At 44.2% G+C, this 23,785-nt stretch overlaps 1 protein-coding gene across 7 annotated transcripts in view; it reads left to right on the top strand.

Annotated features, from left to right (window-relative positions):
- DPF3 (double PHD fingers 3) overlaps positions 1–23,785 on the top strand; it is a 266,506-nt gene that overhangs the window by 103,182 nt on the left and 139,539 nt on the right. For all 7 annotated transcript variants that reach the window (XR_009563158.1, XR_009563157.1, XR_009563156.1 and 4 more), the window contains exons 2-3: positions 5,240–5,400; positions 21,005–21,112. Coding sequence is in view for 4 of the 7 variants with exons in the window: in XM_060294995.1 (XP_060150978.1) it covers positions 5,240–5,400; positions 21,005–21,112 (269 nt within the window). In the remaining 3 variants the exon portion in view is untranslated. The remainder of the gene's footprint in view (positions 1–5,239; positions 5,401–21,004; positions 21,113–23,785) is intronic.

The raw sequence follows: 23,785 nt of genomic DNA, 5'->3' as shown, positions 1-23,785 counted from the left end.
TCCTTGGGTCAGAACATGGGACCACAGGGACAATGAAGAGGGAGGGGCCCTAGGTGTCTGGGTTGGGGGTCGGAGTTGGGAGTCTGTTCGGCACAGTGGACATGGAATCTAAGAGAACAGGCAAGGTCTCGAGAGAGGGAGGTGGAAGTGTGAGGAAGGGGAGCAGGGCGTCTTGGAGAGGGTATGACAGGCTCTGAAGATCACATGTGGAGCCTAGCTGGCAGTCATTTTGGAGAAGTCTTATTTTTCTCCACTCTGAATCCTCTTTGGTGCCTAGAATCCATTTCTCCACAGATACGCTCAAGGAGGGCCACTGGAAAGCTCTCAGAGCTAGGATGGCTCTCTCACTCCAGAAGGGATGGCTAAGGATCCCACAAAACCCCTCACAAAAGCTCCGGCGCGGGGCAGCCAGCACTGCTCCAAGCAGCAGGCCGTGAGGGGCTCCTGCTCTGGCGGAGAGCCCAGCACTTTGTTCCCCCTGCCTTTCCTGCTTCTGATTTCAGCCTTGAGTAGCCTGAAGTCAGTTGTTGATGAGACCATCCTTCAGCTCTGCCTCGTGCCAGCTTCTTTGAGCCCAAGACATCTATCACCCTGTGGAAAATCTAGCCCCCTTGGTTTGATGCAGACAGGTGATGGCTGAGGCTGGGCCGTGCCTGTCCCAGCCTGGGGCACACTGGTCACCACTGCACGAAATGATTCATTTGCTGCCAGCCTTTCCCAGCTTCCTCTGCCCCTTCCTCTGCCCCTTGCAACTTTCTTTTCTTTTTTTTTTTTAAATATTTATTTATTTTTTATTTTGGCTGTGCTGGGTCTTAGCTGTGGCATGCAGACTCTTAGTTGTGGCATGCATGTGGGATCTAGTTCCCTGATTCGGGCCCCCTGCACTGGGAGCGAGGAGTCTTAACCGCTGGACCACTAGGGAAGTCCCTGCCCCTTGCAACTTTAATGCAAATGTCACCCCTGGGATCCTATCAATGTGGGATTTTTTTTTTTTTTTTATGTGGTACGCGGGCCTCTCACTGTTGTGACCTCTCCCGTTGCGGAGCACAGGCTCTGGACACGCAGGCTCAGCGGCCATGGCTCATGGGCCCAGCCGCTCTGCGGCACGTGGGATCCTCCCGGACCGGGCACGAACCCGTGTCCCCTGCATCGGCAGGCAGACTTGCAACCACTGTGCCACCAAGGAAGCCCCCAATGTGGGATTTTTTAAAAAGAAATACCACATGGGGAGAGGAGAGATAAATTAGGGGTTTGGGGTTAACATATACATACTACTATGTATAAAATAGGTAAACAACAAGGACCTACTGTATAGCACAGGAACTATACTCAATATCTTATAATAACCTATAATGGAAAAGAATCTGAAAAAGTATATGTATATATGTATGTATAACTGAATCACTTTGCTGTACGCTTGAAATTAACACAACATTGTAAATCAAGTATACTTCAATTTAGAAAAAAAAGAAATACCACATTGAAAAGGACATTTGTCCCCTCTCCTGTTTAAATTGCTTTCCATGGGTTAGGGAGACCTGGCCATTGATTTTCTTCTAGAGAACAGAGCAAGCCCTGTGAAGCTTTTGGCTAATTAACTTTTGGAGAAGTGCAGCTTGAATTTATCAGAGGATGAAGTCTCTTTTCTCCTCACATATCTTAAAAAAGGCTTTAAACTTTTGTTTCCAAATTGCTGCCAATGCCTGGCCTGTTTAAAAGTGACTTCCCTGGAGGCGATGGCAGAGGGTGACGGCTGTCACGTTTTTGTAGCTTCAGTCTTTAATACGGTTGTTCCAGTCCTCAGAAAATCTCTCCTGTTTACATGAGGGAGGTATCATTCACACAAAGATTACATTTAAAAATACACATTTCCCCGCAGCATGCCTGTTACTAATAACATTGCATGTTATGAAAGTGGAAAGTATTTAAGATGAAATTAATTTTCACCCAGTGAGCCACTTTGTTTGACTTTTTCGTTCCATTCAGTATGGGGCATGGACTTGGCCAAATGCACTTCTCATTTTCAGCAAGTTCACTTTCTTGTTTCTCTTTTTGGGATTGAAGCTGTTGGAAGCGAGTTCCAGGCATATCGAGAAAAGTCTGATTTGAGATCCTATTGTAGATTTCTTTTGTACTGGCTTCCAGAAGTTTGTTTTGAAAATGGAAACCCTCTTCTCTCCAGTTGATGAGTTTTTTTTTCTTTATTTTTTATTCTTTTGAAGGTATCTTTATTTTATTTATTTTTTTAACATCTTTATTGGAGTATAATTGCTTTACAATGGTGTGTTAGTTTCTGCTTTATAACGAAGTGAATCAGTTATACATATACATATGTCCCCATACCTCTTCCTTCTTGCGTCTCCCTGCCTCCCACCCTCCCTATCCCACCCCTCTAGGTGGTCACAAAGCACCGAGCTGATCTCCCTGTGCTATGCGGCTGCTTCCCACTAGCTATCCAGTTGATGAGTTTTAGTGTACAATTTTCTTCCTTCCTTCCCCTCCCTCCCTCCTTCCCTCCCTCCCTCCTTCCCTCCCTCCCTCCCTCCCTCCCTTCCTTCCTTCCCCTCCCTCCGTCCCTCCCTCCTTTCCTTCCATGGTTTCTCTTTAAGCAGAAGTTTTGGAGTTGGAATAGTTAACATCTTTCTTGGCAGTCTGTCAAAATATCCTGGGAAACCAGATAACGGCTTCTCACATCAGAGGCTTCTCTGTCGTGTGTTCTTGTCAGTTCTCGTCCATGTGATGTGACTGGTCTCTGTTATGTGGAGGGAAGCTGGAGCCCCCAGGACACCCTGGACAGGCTGTGTGTCACCTTGCCTGGGCTGAGCTGCCCTCGACAGTTCTGTTACACTGAGCTGCATCGCCTTAGCAGAAGGAGGTATTTAAACTGGTGGGACACAGATGTGAACGCTTTGCAGGAAATGGTTCTTTATTTTTGATCAATCTCATGATCCTTGTTACTAACTTTGATTACATCAGCTTATGTGCAGTTCCATTTTATAGCATTTTGATGGGCTTTCATTCCCCCTCCCCAATTCATTTCCAGCTGTGTGACTATTATAATTTGATTACAGTTAGGTTTTGCAACTGCTAGACACTTTCTGAGCTGTTATGCCGTCCTTGCGAGAGGGAAGATGCCCAGAGGTAAAAAAGGAGCAAAGGGCTTTTTTTTAGGAGGCACGTCCACAAGTAGTTTCCAAAAGATGCCTCAGAAGCTTCAATGATTGTATCCTCCCAGAGTAAGGAATTTGCTTTAAAATTTTTGGTACAGTCTGACCCATTGACTTTTAAAAAAGGGTAAGAAGACAAATACTGTATGATAACACTTATATGTGTAATCTAAAAAATACAACAAACTAGTGAATATAACAAAAAAGAAGCAGACTCACAGATAAAGAGAACAAACTAGTGGTTAACAGTGGGGAGAGGGAAGGGGGAGGGGCAAGATAGGGGTAGGGTATTAAGAGGTACAAACTATTACATATAAAATAAGCTACAAGGGTATACTGTACAATACAGGGAATATAGCCAATATTTTATGATAACTATAAATGGAATATAACCTTTAAAAATTGTGACTCACTATATATTGTACACCTGTAGCTTACAAAATATTGTACATCAACTACACTTCAATAAAAAAGTGAAAAAGAGTACAGAAGAATCCATTTAAATTTTTCTTTCTTTACTGCTCTAAATATTTTGGTTAAGAAATATATTATTTTAAACTTAGACCCCTCCCCCCCACCCCCCCCATTTTGGCATTCTTGGATCTACATAGACCAAAAAATAGCGACATTCATAATGTCCCTTCAAAATGAGCTGCTTGAGTCTCCCTTTTGGCTCTGTAATCCCTGAGGCTCCTCCTCTTCCTGCCTTTTCCTCACTCTCCTCACTAAGAATCTCTGCTTTACCTGGTAGACATCATGTGATTACATCTGTAATTCCTTGGGCCATTATTTTTTTTCAATTTATTTTATTTATTTTTGGCTGCATTGAGTCTTTGTTGCCGCGCGGGCTTTCTCTAGTTGCAGCGAGCGGGGTCTACTCTTCGTTGCAGTGCACGGGCTTCTCACTGCAGTGGCTTCTCTTGTTGCCGAGCGCGGGCTTCAGTAGTTGTGGCATGTGGGCTCAGTAGTTGTGGCTCGCGGACTCTAGAGCGCAGGCTCAGTAGTTGTGGCACACGGGCTTAGTTGCTCTGCGGCATGTGGGATCTTCCCGGACCAGGGCTCAAACCCGTGTCCCCTGCATTGGCAGGCGGATTCTTAACCACTGCGCCACCAGGGAAGGCCCCTTGGGTCATTATTAACCTCTGCCATATGCCTATCTTTTACTTGTTAGGTATTTGATCTCATTGATTATGTTTTAAGATTGATCAATTATAGAATGTTGTATTTTTGGTTTTTGAAAAGGACATTGTCTTAAAATTAGTAGCATCACCACATGTCCAAGGATACCAAAGATTCAGACACTAAAATTTACTGTGCTTAATCAGACCACCACTCCAGCAAACCAGAAAGGTCTTTCTATTTGTGTATTAAACTCTGGGCATTGAATTATTTTGAGGTCAAAAATCAACTATTATTATTTCAAATGTTTCTTTTGTTTGTTTTCCATCAGAAAGTTATTTTTCTTTAAGTGTGTGGTTTTAAAAGATTGGTGCATGCCCTTCTTCACCTCCTTCCTCCATAATAGCTCTACTTTTACAGGATGTTTCCTCTGACCTTCTAGTCTTTTCTATGGCGTGTTTCTCTTCTATTGTAATGGAAATCTTTGTATCTGTGCTGGTGGTTTGGGTTCAATCTAGAGTGCCTTTGTTGGTTACCACTGAGAAAAAAGTGTGGCTCATGGGGGATTTTAAGGGGCAGGGGGCTCTAGAAGCCTGGTGTCCTAGTAGATCCCATGCAGGAGGTTGTTCTAGAGCTACCTCCATTCTGGAGTGGGACCTCATGCTTCCTAGAACAGGGACGTGTCACTTTTACTGGTGGTTTATTCCTGGGGTCCTCATTTCTTTGTTAAAGGGGTTTCTAAGTTTCCTGGTGGATGTAGTACAGGAAATAGAACCTATTGGAGACCTGACACTGAGTTGGATTCCGCTGCTTGGCAAAGCTCTTGGTACACATTGCCTTGGTCTTCATAACAGCAAAATCTTCCCTGGGAGGTGGGTGGGTGACTTCAGTTTCCTTCTGCGTGTGTTCTGGTTTTCCCTGGCCTCATTCCTCCTCTCTCTGTCTCCCGGCAGGCTCGGGGACCAGTTCTACAAGGAGGCCATTGAGCACTGCCGGAGTTATAACTCGCGCCTTTGCGCAGAGCGCAGCGTGCGTCTCCCATTCCTGGACTCGCAGACCGGGGTGGCCCAGAACAACTGCTACATCTGGATGGAGAAGAGGCACCGAGGCCCAGGTGAGCCATGCCACCCCTGGGACTTGCACATGTTCAGGATCCCAGCCTGGATGCAGGCCAACTAGAGATTGTCTGGCAATCCCCGCAGCTTGGGTGTGCATGGGGGTGGCGCAAGCTGTACAGGGAGCCTAGGATGCTTTCAAGAAACTCAACTGCTTCTATAACTCCAAGGTGCTCCAAGGGTGCTCCAATGATGGTGTGGGATATTGAAGCCACATTGGCAGGGAGGGGCAGAGTGAAAGAAGTCAGGATGCTTAACCCAAAAAAGGGAAGACTGAGGCCATGACAGCCCTCTTCACCTTTATAGCTTAGTGGTTATAAGCTGGAAATCCGCAGTCAGATTTTGGTTTGAGGCTGAGCTTTGTCATCAAACCTATTGCCCTCAGGTTCCTCATCTGTAAAATGGGATAATAATTGTACCTACTTCAGGACTTTGTCAGGATTATGAAAATCTTCATAAAAAGCTCATAACCTGAATTTAGCACTTAGTAAGTATGTGCTCCAAAAATGTTGGCTGTTATTGTTGATATTATTATTATTACTATTACTGTGATACTAGTCTTCTAGGCTCCAGAGAACAGAAGAAAGACCAATAGGTGGAGATCAGGGAGGTAATTATAAGAATTCAGTTTTCTGGCTCTATAAGGGTATATTACAAAAATTTGTTTTTAATTTTTTAATTTTTGGCTGTGTTTTGGGTCTTTGTTGCTGTGCGCGGGCTCTCTCTATTTGCGGCAAGTCGGGGCTACTCTTAGTTGCGGTGCGCGGGCTTCTCATTGCAGTGGCCTCTCCTGCTGTGGATCAGGGGCTCCAGGTGCATGGGCTTTAGTAGTTGTGGCCCATACGCTCAGTAGTTGTGGTTCGTGGGCTCTAGAGTGCAGGCGCAGTTGTTGTGGCACACAGGTTTAGTTGCTCTGAGGCATGTGGGATCTTCCCAGACCAGGACTCAAACCCATGTCCCCTGCATTGGCAGGTGGATTCTTAACCACTGTGCCACCAGGGAAGCCCTAAAATTTTTATTATGAAAAGTTTCAAAGCCATACAAAAGTGGAGAGAATAGTAAAATGAATTTCTATGTACTTGTCACACAGCCTTAACACCCAGTGATCAACTCATAGTCAATCATTTCATTTATGCTCACCTCCCACTTTCCTCCTTGAACCCTGGTTATTTTGAAGCAAATCAAGACAGCATATTATTTCATCTGTAAATTTTTCAGTGTGTATCTCTAAATGCTAAGAACATAAATAAACATACCAACCATAGCTATCAAAGCTCAAAGTTAAAAACAAGACATTAATAGCATCAAATATTTGTTCAACATTTATTTCCCCCTATAGTTGAAATCAGGATCCAAATAGGACTCCTGCATTACAATTGGCTGATGTGTCTCTTAAGTCTCTTTAAATCTGTAGGTTTCTTTCTCTCTCTCTCTTTTTCTCTCGTTATTTGTGGAAGAAACTGGGTTGTTTGCACTGTAGGGTTTCCCAGAGTCTGGGTTTTCTCACTGCATCCCCATGGTGTTATTCCTGTGAATTGGTAAGAGCAGATTCACGTTCAATTTTTGGGTCTGGAACAGTTCCTAAGTGGTGATGTGTACGTTCATCAGGAGGTTCATGGGGTCTAGATATCACTCTTTTACTGATGTTAGCAGCCCTTGATGAAAATTGCCTAGATCCTTTATTCTATACAGGGTTGCAGAATGGTGCATTCAATTTGAGGATATCATTATTTCTTCATTTATTAGCTCTACGGCATTTATAAAGAGAAATATCTCCTCAGTAAAGTTTTAGTTATTGTGTGGTATAGTTCACATATGAAAGGATGGATAAATGATTTTTTCCCCTTTATTTATCAGTTTTCAAAATAATGAGTTGGTTCCCTAGTATTCTCCAAAGGTGATCAATAAAGTTATTTTTATTATCTTGAGTACCATCATGAATTCACAGATTTATACATTTTGGCTACATTTTAATCCATTGCAAGTATTATTCTTGATGCTTAAATTGTCCCATCTTTGGACAGTAGGGGTTTTGTCCGGTGCTAGTGTTTTGAAACTGCCTAGTAGTTTCTCTAGCATCCTTGATATCCTAATATTGGGACAAATGTTTCAGGCTCATCTTGTACATGTCCTGGCCCAGACCTAGAATCAGCTATTTCTCTAAGAAACCCTGTTTCCTCTTTTTTTTTTTTTTTGTGATACGCGGGCCTCTCACTGTTGTGGCCTCTCCCGTTGCGGAGCACAGGCTCTGGATGCGCAGGCTCAGCGGCCATGGCTCACGGGCCCAGCCGCTCCGCGGCATGTGGGATCCTCCCAGACCAGGGCACAAACCCGTGTCCCCTGCATCGGCAGGCGGACTCTCAACCACTGCGCCACCAGGGAAAACCCCTATTTCCTCTTTGTAGGAATATTATTTAGAGAGCACAATCTGGTGGTGCTCATTGCTTCTGGGTTGGTTGTTGATTCTAGGACTTTGCAGTGAGCAGAACTAAGAAATATGATTTCTTGTTTCATTATTTCTCTTTTTAAGGGAAAATACATTATGAAATTTACTGGTATTTCCCATTCAATTCAGTTTTCGACAGTTTTAACTATCTTAATTCTCTATCTCCTTTCTCCCACACCAAAAAAGGATACTGGCTCTTAATGAGGCCAGCATAATTACTTATCTGTTTTATTCTGTGATAAACACACAGCAATATCAGAATAAAATGAGACTACCATCAGTAAGGTTACTTAAATGGTTTAAGTTTTTATTTCTTTCTTTGCAATTGTTTTTTTGTCCTTAGCGTATTTCCTATTAAGGATGTAGAGTCAAATTGCTGTGTTTAAGGTCACTTAAAATAATTCCTCTGTGTGGTTGTACTACTAACTCAATACACAGTTGGATTTATTTGTTTCATTTTTGCTTTCACTTATTAGGTATTGCTGGGTTTTTTTTTTTTGTATTTTATGTAATTACATTTTTAAATTAACTTTTTATTTTGAAATAATTATAGATCCACAGGAAGTTGTAACTATAGTACAGAGAGATCGCCTGTACCCTTCATGCAATTTCCCCCAATGGATATATCTTGTGTAACTATAGTGTAATATCAAAACCAGAAAATTGACATGGATGAAATGTGTGTGCATAGCTCTATGCCATGTTATCACACGTATAGATTTGTGGAACCACCACCACAATCAAGATACAAAACTATTCCATCACCACAAAGATCTCCCTCATCCTACCCCTTTATAGTCACACCCATCTCTTCCTCTCTTCATTTAAATCCTTTATCCTCTCGCATTTATAACAACAGTATCTTAAATATTTCCTCTACATACATTGGAAACCACATCAGACAGATGTCTAATTCTTGCTTCAATTGTCAAATATAATTTAGAAAACTTAAGTGTCTGTTGTATTTACTCATATTTTTACTCTTTTGCTGTTGTTTCTTCCTTTCTGATGTTCCAAGATGCCTGCTTTTATAATTCCTTTCTGATTAAGTACTTTCTTTAGCCATTCTTTTTAAGTAGGTCTGATAGTAACAATTCTTAGTTTTCCTTCTTCTGAGAATGTCTTGATTTTTCCCCTCATTCCTTTTTTTTTTGGCCACACTGCACAGTATGCAGGATCTTATTTCCCTGACCAGGAATTGAACCTGTGCCCCCTGCAGTGGAAGCGCAGAGTCCTAACCTGGGCCTAACCTGGACCACCAGGGAATTCCGCCCCTCATTCCTGAAAGATATTCTTATTTTATTTTATTTTATTAATTTATTTTTTTATTGGGGTATAGTTGTTTTACAATGTTGTGTTAGTTTCTACTGTACAGAGAAGTGAAGCAGGGTTCTCTGTGCTATACAGCAGGTTCTCATTTCAAGAGTTGATCTATTTTATATATATTAGTTTATATATGTTAATTCCAATCTCCCAATTCATCCCACCCCACCATTCCCCCCTTGGTGCCCATACATTTTTTCTCTACATCTATGTCTGTATTTCTGCCTTGCAAACTGGTTCATCTGTACCATTTTTCTAGATTCCACAAATATGCGTTAATATACGATATTTGTTTCTCTCTTTCTGACTGACTTCACTCTATATGTCAGTCTCTAGGTCCATCCACATCTCTACAAATGACCCAATTTAGTTCCTTTTTATGGCTGAGTAATATTCCATTGTATATACGTGCCCCATCTGAAGGATATTTTTTTTGTTGGATATAAAATTCTGGGATGACCGTCCTTTTATTTTAACACTTGAAAAATGTCTCGCCACTGCCTTTTGGCCTCAGTAGTTTGTGATGAGAAATCTCCTGTCATTCAGATTGTTTTCTCTTATAAGTGAGGTATCATTTTTCTCTCACTGCTTTTGAGATTTTTTTGTTATTAGTTTTCAGAAATTTGATTTTGATGTCTTGGTATAGATTTCTTTGAGTTTATCCTTGTCAGAATTCACTCAGCTTCTTGAATCTTATGTTTTTTGCCAAATTTGGAAAATTTTCAGCCGTTATTTCTTTGAATATATTTTCAGCCTCACTTTCTTTCCCTTCTCCTTCTGGGACTCCACTGGGAAAGAAAATTCTGGAACTCCAAAATGTTAGATCTTTTGTTATAGTCCCATAAGTCCCCCAGGCTCCCTTCTTTTCTCCTCCTCCTCCTCCTCCTTCTTCTTTTTTCCAATCTATTTTCTCTCAGTTGCTCAGATTGGAGGATTTCTATTATACACTCTCCAGATTCATTACTTCTTTCATCTATCCTCTACATTCTGCTGTTGAGCCCATTCATTGTGGGTTAGTTTGGTTTTTGTCATTAGTTCTTCTTTATATCTTCTATTTCTTTGTGGGACTTTATATTTTTTCATTTGTTTCAAGTGTTGATGATTGTTTGTTTGAAACATTTTTATGATGGCTACTTTAAAATCCTTGTCAGATAATTCTAACATTTGTGTCATTTCAGTGTTGGTACCTGTTGTATTTTCTCATTCAAGTTGAGATTTTCCTGGTTCTTCATATGACTGATTTTGATTGAATCCTGGACATTTTGGCTATAATGTTATGAGACTCTAGATGTTATCTAAATCTTCTATTTTCACAGACCTCCTCTGACACAGTGCTGACAGGGGAAGGGAGGTGCCCCTTGTTACTGTCGGATGAATGTGGAAGTCCATGTTCCCCTCTCGGTCTCTGTTGCCACCCTGGTGGGGGAGGAGTACCTTATTATTGCTAGGTGGGGGTGGGAATTCAGATTCCCCACTAAGCCTTCACCAATACCACCCTAGTTGGGAGGAGGAAGAGTGCCTCATTACTCTTCCTTGTGCGGGCTCCACTGACACGACGGGGGGTCAGTTTGTCACTTGACCTTCTCTGAAACTAACCCAGCAAGGGTATGCCCTGCTAGGCTGCCCCTTTCCTGGTCCTTTAGCTAGAGAGAGCAGGATTTCCTTTCTTTCTTTTTTTTTTTCAATTTATTTATTTATTTTTGGGTGTGTTGGGTCTTTGTTGCTGCACATGGGCTTTCTCTAGTTGCAGTGAGCAGGGGCTACTCTTTGTTGTGGTGCACAGGCTTCTCATTGCAGTGGCTTCTCTTGTTGCAGAGCATAGGCTCTAGGGCTCTTGGGCTTCAGTAGTTGTGGCACACAGGGTTAGTTGCTCCATGGCATGTGGGATCTTCCTGGACTAGGGCTCAAACCCGTGTCTCCTGCATTGGCAGATGGATTCTTAACCACTGCACCACCAGGGAAGCCCTGAGAGCAGGATTTTCTTGGGGCTTTTTTTGTCTACATTTGTAGGTGTTTCTGGATTATCAGCTTTTCCAGAACTCAGTCTGGGATATATAAAGCAAAAGGAATGCCCAGGGAACTCACCACCCTGTTGTTTCTTGGGTCTGAAAGTCTCTAGCTGGTCAGCCTCTTTACCTTTCAGTATCTTATTTTTGTTGTGTAAACAAAGTCTAAGAGTTTTAGTTGTACTTAGTGGGAGGAATATGGAAGAGTATATCTACTCTATCTTTCCAGAAGCAGAAGTCCCTGGGTTGCTTTTTCATTAAAATGTTAACAGGTCGGGCTTCCCTGGTGGCGCAGTGGTTGAGAGTCCGCCTGCCGATGCAGGGGACACAGGTTCATGCTCTGGTCCGGGAAGATCCCACATGCCGTGGAGCGGCTAGGCCCGTGAGCCATGGCCTCTGAGCCTGTGTGTCTGGAACCTGTGCTCTGCAACGGGAGAGACCACAGCAGTGAGAGGCCTGCGTACAGCAAAAAAAAAAAAAAGTTAACATCTTTATTGAAGTATAACTGACATACAGTACTCTGCACATATTTAACATGTACAATTTGGTAAGTTTTGACATCTGTATACCTGTGAAACTATCATCACAATCAATATAATGAATATATCCATGACTCCCAAAAGTTTCCTTGTGTCTCTTGTAATTCCTCCTTCCTGTTCTTCCTCCTACCTCTACCTTATATGTCTCCCAATCCCCAGGCATGCTTTCTATACTGGAATCATATAATATCTACTTCGTTTTTTGGTGGCTGGTGGCTGGGGTCTTGACTTCTTTCACTCAGAGTAATTATTTTGAGATCATCCATGTTCTAGCATGTATCAATGATTCATTTTTTTTTATGCTGAGTAGTATTCCATTGTACGGCTATATCACAGTTTATTCATTCATCTGTTGATGGACATTTGGATTTGTTTCCAGTTTTTGGCTATTTTAAATAAAGCTGCTATGAACATTTGTGTATAAGTCTTCATATGGACTTATAATTTCATTTCTCCTTGGTAAAGTACCTAGGAGTATAACGGCTATATCATAAGGAAGGTATATATTTAACATTTTAAGAAACTGTCAGGCTGTTTTTCAAAGTGGTTGTACCATTTTATATCCATTCCAGCAAAGTATGAGAGTTCCAGTTCCTCTATATTCTCACTAACATTTGGTATGGTCAACTTTTTAAAGTTTTAGCCATTCCTATTGTTATATAGTGGTATCTCATTGTGGTTTTACTTTGCATTTCCCTAATTAATGATGTTGGGCATATTTACATGTGCTTATTTACTATCCATGTATATCCTTTGGTAAAATATTCAAATCTTTGGACCATTTTAAAATTGGGTTGTTTGCTGGTTTTCTTGTTAATGAAAATAGATACAAGACCTCTCCAAATTTGTCCTTCTTTTTTGAAGTTATTTCAGCTATTCTAGGTTCTTCGAACTTCCATAAGAATTTTATAATCAATTTGTAAATTTCTACAAAAAGTCTGCTGGGATTTTGGTTGACATTGTGTGGAGGTTTTTTTTTGATTTTTTTAAAAAATATTTATTTATTTTTGGCTGCACTGGGTCTTCGTTGTTGCGCACAGGCTTTCTCTAGTTGTGGGAATGGGGGCTACTCTTCACTGTGGTGCGCAGGCCTCGCATCACAGTGGCTTCTCTTGTTGTGGAGCACGGGCTCTAGGCACGCTGGCCTGAGTAGCTGTGGCACTCAGGCTCGGTATTTGTGGCTCACAGGCTGTAGAGTGCAGGCTCAGCAGCTGTGGCGCACGGGTCCAGCTTCTCCACGGCATGTGGGATCCTCCCGGACCAGGGCTCAAACCCATGTCCCCTGCATTGGCAGGCGGACTCCCAACCACTGCACCACCAGGGAAGCCCTTGTGTGGAGTTTATAGATCAACTTGGGGAAAACTGACAGTTCTCAATATTGAGTCATCCAACCCATGGATATTATATATCTTCCCATTTATTATTATCCCTTTTAATTTTTCTCATCAATAATTTTTAGTTTTCAATGTACAGTTCTTTCACATTTTTGTCAGATTTATCTCTAAGTGCTTAATATTTTTGATAATATTGTAAATGGATTAAAAAAATTAAATTTCTGAGTTTTCTTTGCTAGTATACAGAAATACGATTATTTTTTGTGTATTCACTTGAATCCTACAATCTTGCTGTACTCATTTATTAGTTCTAGAAGCTTTCTATAGATTCCACAGCATTTTCTACATAGTTGATTATTTTAGTGAATAAAGAAAACTTTTCAATATCTATGTGTTTTATTTATTTTACTTCTCTATTGCACTGGCTGGAATGTCCAGTACAATATTAAGTAAACATGGAAAGAGTGGACTTCCTTATGTTGTTCCTGATCTTAAGGTGAAAGCATTCATTCTTTCATTATTAAGTATGATGTTAGGTGTAGGTTTTTTTTGTTTTTTATTTGTTGCCATACTGCATGGCATGCAGGATCTTAGTTCCCCAACCAGGGATCAAACCCCTGCCCCCTGCAGTGGAAGTGCGGAGTCTTAACCAGTGGACTGCCAGGGAAGTCCCAGCTGTAGGTTTTTTGTAGTTGCTCTTTATCAGATTGAGGATGCTCCTGTTTCTAGTTTGACAGTTTTAAATCAGGATTGGATGTTGGTTTTTGTCAACTGATTTTGCTGAGTCTATTGAGATGATTATGTGGTTTTGCTTTTGTAGTTTGTTAATATGATGAGTTACATTGATTGTTTTTTTTTAAAATTTATTTATTTTATTTATTTTTATTTTTGGCTGTGTTGGGTCATCATTGCTGCATGCGGGCTTTCTCTAGTTGTGGCAAGTGGGGACTACTCTTTGTTGTGGTGCGCAGGCTTCTCATTGAGGTGGCTTCTTGTTGCGGAGCATGGGCTCTAGGTGGGCGGGCTTCAGTAGTTGACGGCATGCAAGCTCAGTTGTTGTGGCTCACGGGCTCTAGAGTGCAGGCTCAGTAGTTGTTGCGCATGGGCTTAGTTGCTCCGTGGCATGTGGGATCTTCCCGGACCAGGGCTCAAACCCATGTCTCCGGCATTGGCAGGTGGATTCTTAACCACTGCACCAACAGGGAAGCCCATATTGCTATGTTTTTAAGTGTTCTAATATTTTCTTCTCCAGTGTCTAATCTGACATTAATTCCATCCAGTATGTTTTTAATCTCACACGTTGTAGTTTTCATTTTTAGAAGTCAAATTGGAGTCTTTTAAAACAAACTGTTTTTAACTTTTAAACATATGGAATACAAATAATAACTTTTAGTATTCTTGCTGCTAATTCTAACATCAGTGTCAATTCTGGCTTGGTTTCAATTGATTTTTTTCCCCCTCTCATTGTAGGTCATATTTTCTAGCTTCTTTACATGCCTTGTAATTTTTGATTGGATGTCCAACTTTGTGAATTTTACCTTGCTGGGTACGGTATATATTTTTTATTCCTGTAAATATTCTGGAACTTTGTTTTGGTTCACTGTCAAGTGACTTGGAAACAATTTGATCTTTTCTTATCTTGCTTTTAAGATTTGTTAGGTGGAACTGGAGCAGTGCTTAGCCTAGGGCTAATTATTCCTCATTAGTGAGGCAAGACCATTCTGTGTACCCTACCCAGTACTCCATGAATCATGAGACTTTCCCAGCATGCTTGTGGGAACAGACTATTCTCAGCCCCTTGTGCAAACCAGGCACACCTCTGTTCTTACAGGTGGTCCTTTCCTCTGCATTGAGTAGATTCCTTACAAGCATGCTCTCATCAGTACTGAGCTGAATACTTGAAGGGGACCCTTTGTGTATCTCCACAGTTCCTTCTCTGTGCCGCTTTCTTCTTTTTACTATTCTTTTCCTTGAATTCTAGTTACCTTGGTCTTCCCAGACTCTCAGCTCTTTCTCTTCAGTTCAGACTCAGGAAGTTGGCTGGGTTCTACCCATGTTCCTCCTCCTTGTGCTGCACTCTGGAAACTCTCTCAAGGAAGTAAGCCCAGGCAGTCATAGGACTCATCTTGTTCATTTCCAGTATCTCAGGGATCATGGTCCTTCATTGCCTGATGGCCAGTGTCTTGAAAACTCTTGTTTCATTTTTTTCTTTGTCTTGGCTTCAGGTGGGAAGGTAAATCTGGTCCTTGGTAAACCATTTTAGCTAGAAGCAGATGTTTGTTTTTATATTTTAATTTAATTTAATAATATAAAATATTTACATGGTTCTAAAGTCAAATCTACAAAGCATGGTATATTCAGAGAGAGTCTAGCTCTATTCTATCTCTGTTCTTTTACCCTGTTCCTTTCTTCTTTCTAAAGGCAACTTTCTCTTCTTCTTGTTACTATTATTCTGTTTTTATTTTCCCTGTAACTTCTTTAAAAAATTAATTTTTGGTTTATCTTTCCATTAAAAAACTCTATGCAAGCACACAACATATATGTATGTATATATATATGTGTATATCCCCATTTGTTAAAGAAATGATAGCTAGGCTACGCTTATGAGCTGTATGACCCTGCACCAGTTACTTAATCACTGCTTTCCTCACTATCCTCATCCTTTAAATGTCTCGTAGGCTTTTTGTCACAATGAGATAGCATTGAGTATAAGGTGCTAGCCTAGAGCAGAGTAAGAGCTCAGTAAATGTTAGCTACTGTTACTCTGTCAGCTTTTGAGTGTGATGGGACCAGTGAGGGTCTTGGGAACCTCTGGACCAGAAGAAGCAGGCAGCATTATGGATTTGAGGTCTACCTTGCCTGGGCAGTCCTGGCACAGGGGACACTGAAATTGAATCTTAGAGAGAAGCTTACAGGGAAGAATGGGAGGGGAGGCAGGAAAGGGATGGTCGGGGAGCCAGACAGAGAGCCACGCCGAGTGCTGTCACGTGGTGCCAAGTGCCCAGGACTCCAGACTTTCAGGGAAGAGAAGAGGCACTGTGGCCTGGGGTGGTTCAGGAATGCTCCACTGAAGAGGCGGTCCATGAGATCAGGGCAGCTCTTATATAAGCCAGGAGAAGAGAGGATGACAGAGCACTAGGAAATGACATGGCTATAAGTGCTTGGGAAATACATCTTCCCCACTCCTGAAGCCCTACCCGGGGCTTATCACTCATCCCTCCAACTCTGCAGTTGGTCCAAATTGGCATCCTCAGCCACAAACATTAATGGAGCACCTATTATGTGCTGGGCCCTGGGGAAATAAATATGAGTAAGATTTGATCTTGTTCGAAGTTCCTTATGTGGGAGTTTGTCAAACTACAGTTGTCTTGGTGAATCTCTATTATTCTGGTTCGGTAGGATTGGACTGGAACCAAGCTGCCATCTGCCCTTTTCGATAACTACTTCTGTAATTCTGATGCCCAGTCTTGGTGAAGAATCCCAGGCTCACGAGCAGGTGTAGTCACTGCCTCTTTCTTCCAACTCCCATTGCCCTCCATTTCTCCGTCCTCTCCGTAGGCTCTCCTTCAAACCCAAGCAGGTGGATGGGGTGGGTGGCTGGGATGCAGATGACACCTATTCACTCTTGGGACCGAGGGTGGACAAATTGGCATAAGTATATAACAGGAAGGTAGATTTTGATTCAAAATAAGGGCAAGGTGAGGCTCTTTATCACAGTAAGAGTTGGCCAACAGTCTGTCCTGTGAAGTAATGAGCTTTCTGTTGTGGGGAGCCTCGGGCCACCTCCCTGGGCTGCTGCAGGCAAAGCCCTTCTCTGGGTGGGCTTGAATGCCACCACTCAGCTCTGGTCCGGGGAAGAGGAAGCCATTCTGTTTCTTCTTTTCACATCTGTTCCCATCCCATTTCATCTTCTGAATTCTTAATGGCTCATGCTGTGTCTGTCAGAGATGCTCATACACTCAGGACCCACCTGCTGAACGTAGGCCACGCATATAACAAGTGATTTGCCTGGAGTCTGCCGACTGCACAGGCACCGAGCTCATCCTGCTGAATTTTCCTCTGAAGCCAGTTCTCCCACCATCCAGTGTATGAGTTCCCATGTGGATGTGCGTGTGTGCATGTGCGTCCGTCATGCTTGTGCTTGCACCTAAGTGTACCTGGAGTTGCAGATCAAAGTAATAGCAAAGCAGTTTGCTCAGTGGGGTGTGTGAATGGAGAAGTTGCTGTGGCCTTGGTTAAGGGGAGGATTGGTCCCCCCTCTTGTCTACCGCCTCCCCCTTCCCCTCTTCCATATCCCCCCTAGCCCCAGGCTCCCTCCTCCAGGTTAATTTCCCGGGCCCAGCTGTGCCTCTATCCTCCCCCTCCCCCCTCCTCTTCCTCCCTCCTCGTCCACCACACACATGGGCTTGAGTTATGTGCCTCCTGTTCTAATGAGATAAACAATATAACTCTCACGGGGCTCTGCTCATCCCTCTATAAGTGGAACTCCAGGGCTGAACGTGTTGGCCCTGTAAAGGCACTCTGGTGCCTGCCAGCCCAGGGAGGAAGGCAAGGAAGGGGGCGGGAGCCCTGAGAGAGTTCTTGGGGCCATTTGCTTGTTGATATGAGTTGAAGCAGACATCAAAGGGAGGCCTGTTTCCACCCTTGTGGCTAAAGGAGCAAAGAGCAGCCTTGTCATGTCACGTGGGCAGAGAGTCCAGGCTCGTCTAAGTCAGCTAATTCATGATAATTAATAACTGACATTTGTACAATGCTTCATGGTTATAAAGAGCTTCTTCTTGAATATGAGCTAATCCCCACGACAGTCCTTGTAAGGTAGGTATTATTACCGCCCTTATCTTACAGGCAAAGAGACAGGCTCAGATAGGTGTGGTGAGATTTCCAAGGTAGCAGGGAATGGGGGTATGAGGACTCGCCCTTGTCCTCTGCACTGTGGAGCTTCTCCAATCTACTAGAGAAAGTTAAAGAATGAAATAAAGACAATCCCTTCTTCTGGACATTCAAACTACTTACTAAAATGGACTCTCCTGGGAGAGTGGACCTGCAGCTACAAGCTGAGTGGCCCCAGGCAGCTGACCAACAAGTGTGGTGACCGCAGTCTCAGGGAGGGTGGAGGACTTGGACGAGCACTGACAGTTTTGACCTCTTGTCACTTAGACCTTTTGCGTATGCTGGTCTGGACCAGTTCCTTCTCACTAACCTGCTTTTGGTCAGGCTGGAAATACCATGAAGCAGCGCGTGGGGCAAGAAAGAGCCTAAGGCACAGAGGCTCCTGTCTTGGCATGGGTGGGGTGGGTTCTGTGCTCCGTTCAAGGGGTCCTTCCTGGACGGTTTGGATGTGGATGGAGGAGTCTCCTGGAGCCAGGAACAGCAGGGGCTAAGGGTCATTCACTTCCCGCGTTTCTGAGGCTGGTTCAGTTCTGGTTGAATTTATTTGATAAGTATTTCTTGATATGCCCGCCAGGCGCTGTGCTAAGCACTGGGGATACTTGAGGTGGACATGGTTCCTGCCACCCTGGATCCTATAAAACCAGTGGAGAGGACAGTCTAGGAAGCAGGCAGTTAATGACAGTGGCTTGGGAAAAATACAGGGAACCTTGGGAATCTACTGGAAAAACCATTAGACTAGTCTTGGTACATCAGAGAGGACATCCAGGCAGTAACTAGATGATGCTTAGACATCCAGAGGTTCTTTGTCAGCTATTGTAACAAGCTATAGAGTTCTTAAAAAGAAAAGAGTTGCTCAATTCCCCCACCCACCTACGTTTGGATTGGGTAGCTCTGGCATGGATTTGGGGCATTGGTGTTAATAAGAAGTTCTCCAGGTGATTTTGGCTTCAGCCTGGATTAAGAATTGCTAATCCAAGATAAGTGGGATTATGGGACCCGTTCTGGGATATGGAGCAGCAGGCCAGCCCTTGTACTTGGCCTTCTCTGGGATCCTGGGGAACACCAGCCCCAGAAGTGGCCAAAACATCTGGAAGGGACTCTGACTCAATGTACCCATTCAGGAATTATGGGGTGAGAGGTGACATGGCCCTGGAGTGAAACACACCAGAAACATCAAACTATTCCCAGTGATGCCTTCCCTCAAACAGAGGTCAAAAGTGGACCTCATATGGGAGCGAGACCAAGCTTATTTTTTGGATTCATTGTGTCTTCTATGAATCGGTCACAAGTCTGGTCCTCAGAGCTCAAGGCACTCAGAGCTTCAGGATCCTCCTACTGTGCAGAAGACCTTACAGTTATCAACAAAGTCAAGTGTTAGAAGGACTCTAGGACATGATGAGCCCTTAGCTCCTAACATCAGAGGTATCTCTGGAGCCTGTAGGCTCTATCACCCTTGATGGTTTCTAAGAATCACAGGGGGAAGGGTCAGAACCTCCAGCTTCTTCACAGCCTAGCAACCTGTGGGAGCAGCTGTGTGATTAAAAACGAAACTTAGCACATAGAAAGAATTGGAAAATTTTGTTTCCTTTAACGCTGGTCCTGTGCTTTGGACCCAAATCTATGCATGGGTAGAGATGACAAGTACAAATGAAAAATGAATGAATGGATGTGTAGCAATGAAACTTTTGTAGGTTTTTCTCTGAAAAATGCAAAAATGAAGCCGTTTTTTTCTCTTAACTTTTAAACCCCCCAAAATGGAAGACAGCAGATGGGAATAGGGTCCTGATGTTTTCTACTCATGGTCCTAGGTCTAGGAAGTGCCCCTCTCATAGGAGGCTGCCTGTCTCTAACAGCCGTCACATGCCATGTTTACTACAGAAGACCGAGTTGTGACTTCCATGAAAGTGAACTGGAACATATTCTTCCATTCACTCACTCACTCACTCACTCACTCATTCATTCATTCATTCTGCAAATGTTTAGTCTGATTCTTCTCTGTGTCAGCCACAGTTCTGGTTCTGGGGATTGTGACCTGAACAAGACAAAGTTCCTGTCCTCACCAGGCTTTCACTCTAGCAGGGGTGGGTCAGTGGGCTTGCTGGTTCATTTTGGGGTGCATTGAGCAGTCTTTTTAATCTGCTAACCGCCTAACCAGTCTTCAGCCCTCTTCCTCTCCCCTCAGCCTCCACCCGCTGCCCTTTTCTCTGGGAACAAACCAGGGTCTAGTGCAGGGAGTCCACATTCCTCCAAGGCCTCTGGCTGCCCACGAGAGTGTTGTCTGTTGAGCAGGAAGGCTCCTCATGGGGCGCTCGGCATGACAGATGCTGCTGCTGTGGAGCTTTCGTGTCAAAAGCCAAATCTCAATGGTGATTCTTGTTGGGAGACCATGTGACACATGAGGCCAGCCGCTGAACTCCTGCCCATTTTTTTTTTGTAACGCCCAGGCTGGTGGGCAGGGCTGTACAGGGCTGCTGGCTATGCAGGCTTACATTCTGATGGAGGTGGCACAGGGATCCCTTTGGCTTCAGCGAGCTGCCAGCAGCTATCAGTGGGTGGAAGAAGCCCACTTCTTCAGTGGGTAGGAGATCTAGCGCCTTGATCCTGTTTCCTTGAAATGTTTCCCAATCCAGGCTGTCCGTAGGTAGACAGAATGACTTCTGCTGCTCCCCCTTGAAGGGAACCTGCTTGGCCTGGACAGAGGGGCAGTTGATGCGCAGTAGCTGGATATGCACTGCCTTGGAAACACTGTGATGAGGGTAAATCTGGAAAAGTCCTTCTTGTGGTTTGGAGGTCCCTCTGATTTTCTTCCTAGGCCAAGAGAGCAGAACTGATTTTGGTCACAGTGATGGCTCATTTTGGCCTGTGTCTACTGAGGCAGCATGGTAGAGCAGACAGAGCAAGGGTCCTGGGGTCAGATGACCTAGATTCTGCCTGGGCTCTACCATCTACCAGCTGTGTGACCTTGACAAGTCACTTCACGTCTCTGGGCTTTACTTTCCTCACTGTGAATGAGAAGGTTAGATCCAGCCTGGAGCCTTTAATCTTTACACTGTCTCTGTCCACAGGCCTCGCCCCGGGCCAGCTATACACGTACCCTGCCCGCTGCTGGCGTAAGAAGAGACGATTGCACCCACCTGAGGATCCGAAGCTGCGGCTGCTGGAAATAAAACCTGGTCAGTGCCCTGTGGAGCTTGGCTGGGCCAGCGATGGGAGAGGTCGGGGGTGCTGGGCTGGCTGAGGACAAGGTTGCTCTGCCGCTTTGTCCATAGAGCTGAGTTTTCCAGGAGAGTGAACGTGCCTACATGGCGCTCTCAGGAATAAACACATCCACGTGCCCCCAGCCTCACCAAGCTTCTCTCCCTCTAGGTGTTTCGGGCCTTCCCCTTCCTCTTGTCTTTTTCTTGCCACCCCAGGAGAGGAGAGCAAGCAGGCACAGTGTGGGAACAGGCCCAGGATGAATGACTTTCCCAACAGAGCTGAAGGAGCTGCAGCTCTTTTGGGCCAGGTGATACCTTCCCATGGCTTCAAGTAAGGAAAACTTGTCCGAGGCTGTTTCAAAGGAGGACAGTGCACCATGTACCCTCTCCCACCCTTACTGGAAATGAGCTAATGGAGCATCTTACACGAGTGGGGCCAGTCACTAAAAATAGAACCCATCTTGGACATGGAAATGAGAGAGTTTGAGTTCAAAATTTGCCTCTAGGTGATGTTGATTGCTTTGTGGCCGTGCAGAAGGAATTGGTTAGTTTTCTTGACTACTGATCTGTTATTACACTTCTGAGCGGGTGGCAGTCTTCAGACCTTGCTGCAGCAAGGCCAAGTGATTGCCCTGGGTCCTTAGCTTTAAGGGAATGTCTGGTTTGGGGGATGCCAGAGCTGCGACATGACTCAGAGTGGTGGCAACAGTGCTGTTAAGTGGGGCAAAGGCAGAGCTGACATGCCCCCTCCCACTGTCACCAAACAACACAGGCCTGTCAAGGCCAGCTGCCTGGCAATGTTACCTCACTCCTGCCTTTTCACACTGGCTCCTTAGGCTGTGTTTTTTCTGCAAAATCTCTACTTAACGGTTCTTCGGGATGCTTTCTCACAGGTCCCTTGTTAAGCACGCTTCAAGTTTTCACCCTAACTCACATTTCACTTGTGCAAAAGTTTTATTTATTAGGGGCGGATGCTCCACCCAAGTTCTCAAATGGCCTTGGACAATTTACAGACCCTTGCAGACACTCCAGGGTGATGACTGGGGCTGTCCCAAACTCCCTGAGATGCAGGCTGTAGGAGAGCCAAGTCTCCTGGATCACGATTGTGAGCCACATGTGTCATTTTACATTTTCTAGTAGCCACATTTAAAAAAGGAAAAAGAAACAGGTGAAATTAATCTTAACGATAGATTCTATTTAACTTAACATATGACTAATATCATTTCAGCGTGTAATCAGTATAAAAATTATGAACGAGGTATTGTACTTTTTTTGGTATTATTTTTTAATTCCATTGTGTATCTTTTAACACATTTCATTGCAAACTAGCCACATTTTAAGTGCTTGATTGCCACACATGGCTAGTGGTCCCCATATTAGCCAGAGTGGTTCTAGAATTACACTCAAAGTATAATCCAGGGCTTCCCTGGTGGCGCAGTGGTTGACAGTCCACCTGCTGATGCAGGGGACACAGGTTTGTGCCCCGGTCCAGGAAGATCCCACGTGCCGTGGAGCGACTGGGCCCGTGAGCCATGGCTGCTGAGCCTGCGTGTCCAGAGCCTGTGCTCCACAATGGGAGAGGCCACAACAGTGAGAGGCCCGTGTACCGCAAAGAAAAAAAAAAAAGGATAATCCAGTTAAGGATTACCTCATCACTCATCCGTGCCACTTCCAAGAGACCAGGACTCAGACCACTTCCAGATCTGGGACAACAAAGGAGGAAGCCCATACCTGCAAAATAATACCTACCAAGCTCCTAGGTGATAATACCAAAATACTGCCAAGCTCCCAGGTGATGCCTGTGCTGCTGAGCTCCCCTTGACAGGCTCTAGGAATGCAGTTATGTCTATGATTCTTGGAGCCTCCCTTGGGCTCTACCATCAGTAGAGTTCTCAGGGGAGAGAGTTCCCCTGACTTGTGAGAGACTGGACACCGGCCTGGAGAGGAATTGTCTCAAGGCATGAGTTTCCTTCCACGTCAGACCTTTCTATGCATAATAAGGAGATGCCACAAGCAATTTGTCATGCCAGCACCTGGTTTGTCCCTCCTGTCTTCCTTTGCGTCCCTGCCTGAGCCCAGCCAGTGGCGGGCAGCTTTCAGCAACAAAGGCCAGGGTTAAACATGGCTTAGACTTGTCCTTGACCCCAGGTCTTCAGAGCTGAGAGCTTTGTCAGGAAACCAGGTCAGGGCAAGGGGAGGGGGTGTCCACTCAGGAATCTGAGGGACCTCGGAGCAGGTCTGAGGGCAGGGCTGCAGAGCCCCCGCCCAGCACAGAGCTCATCTATGGCATCACAGGGTGGCGAGTGGGGAGCCCATCATGGCTGCTGTGAAGTCGTTTGTTCCTGGGCTAAACTTACACTGATGGAGTCCTCCCTAGGCCTGCAGTCCTCATCCCATCTCCCTCACTGTGAATATGCCATCCTGCCTATGTTTCTTTACTACTTGCTGAAAATAAAAATGTGTCTGTGTGTGGGTGGGATGAGGATGACAGCTGGGGCGAGCTCTTTGGAATTTGAAAGCATTCTCAACGTCCCTGGACCTATGTGTTTCTCACGCCTGACATCACCCCTCCGATCAGTCCTGAATAAACATCTTGCAAACCTCCCACTTGCCTGGGCATCTGAAGGACAACACACGCAACATCATTTC

Source organism: Globicephala melas, chromosome 2, assembly GCF_963455315.2.
Source record: "Globicephala melas chromosome 2, mGloMel1.2, whole genome shotgun sequence".
Lineage (NCBI taxonomy): Eukaryota > Metazoa > Chordata > Mammalia > Artiodactyla > Delphinidae > Globicephala > Globicephala melas.
The sequence above is the reverse complement of the archived record's forward strand: the minus strand, read 5'-3'. Positions and strand labels throughout refer to the sequence as shown.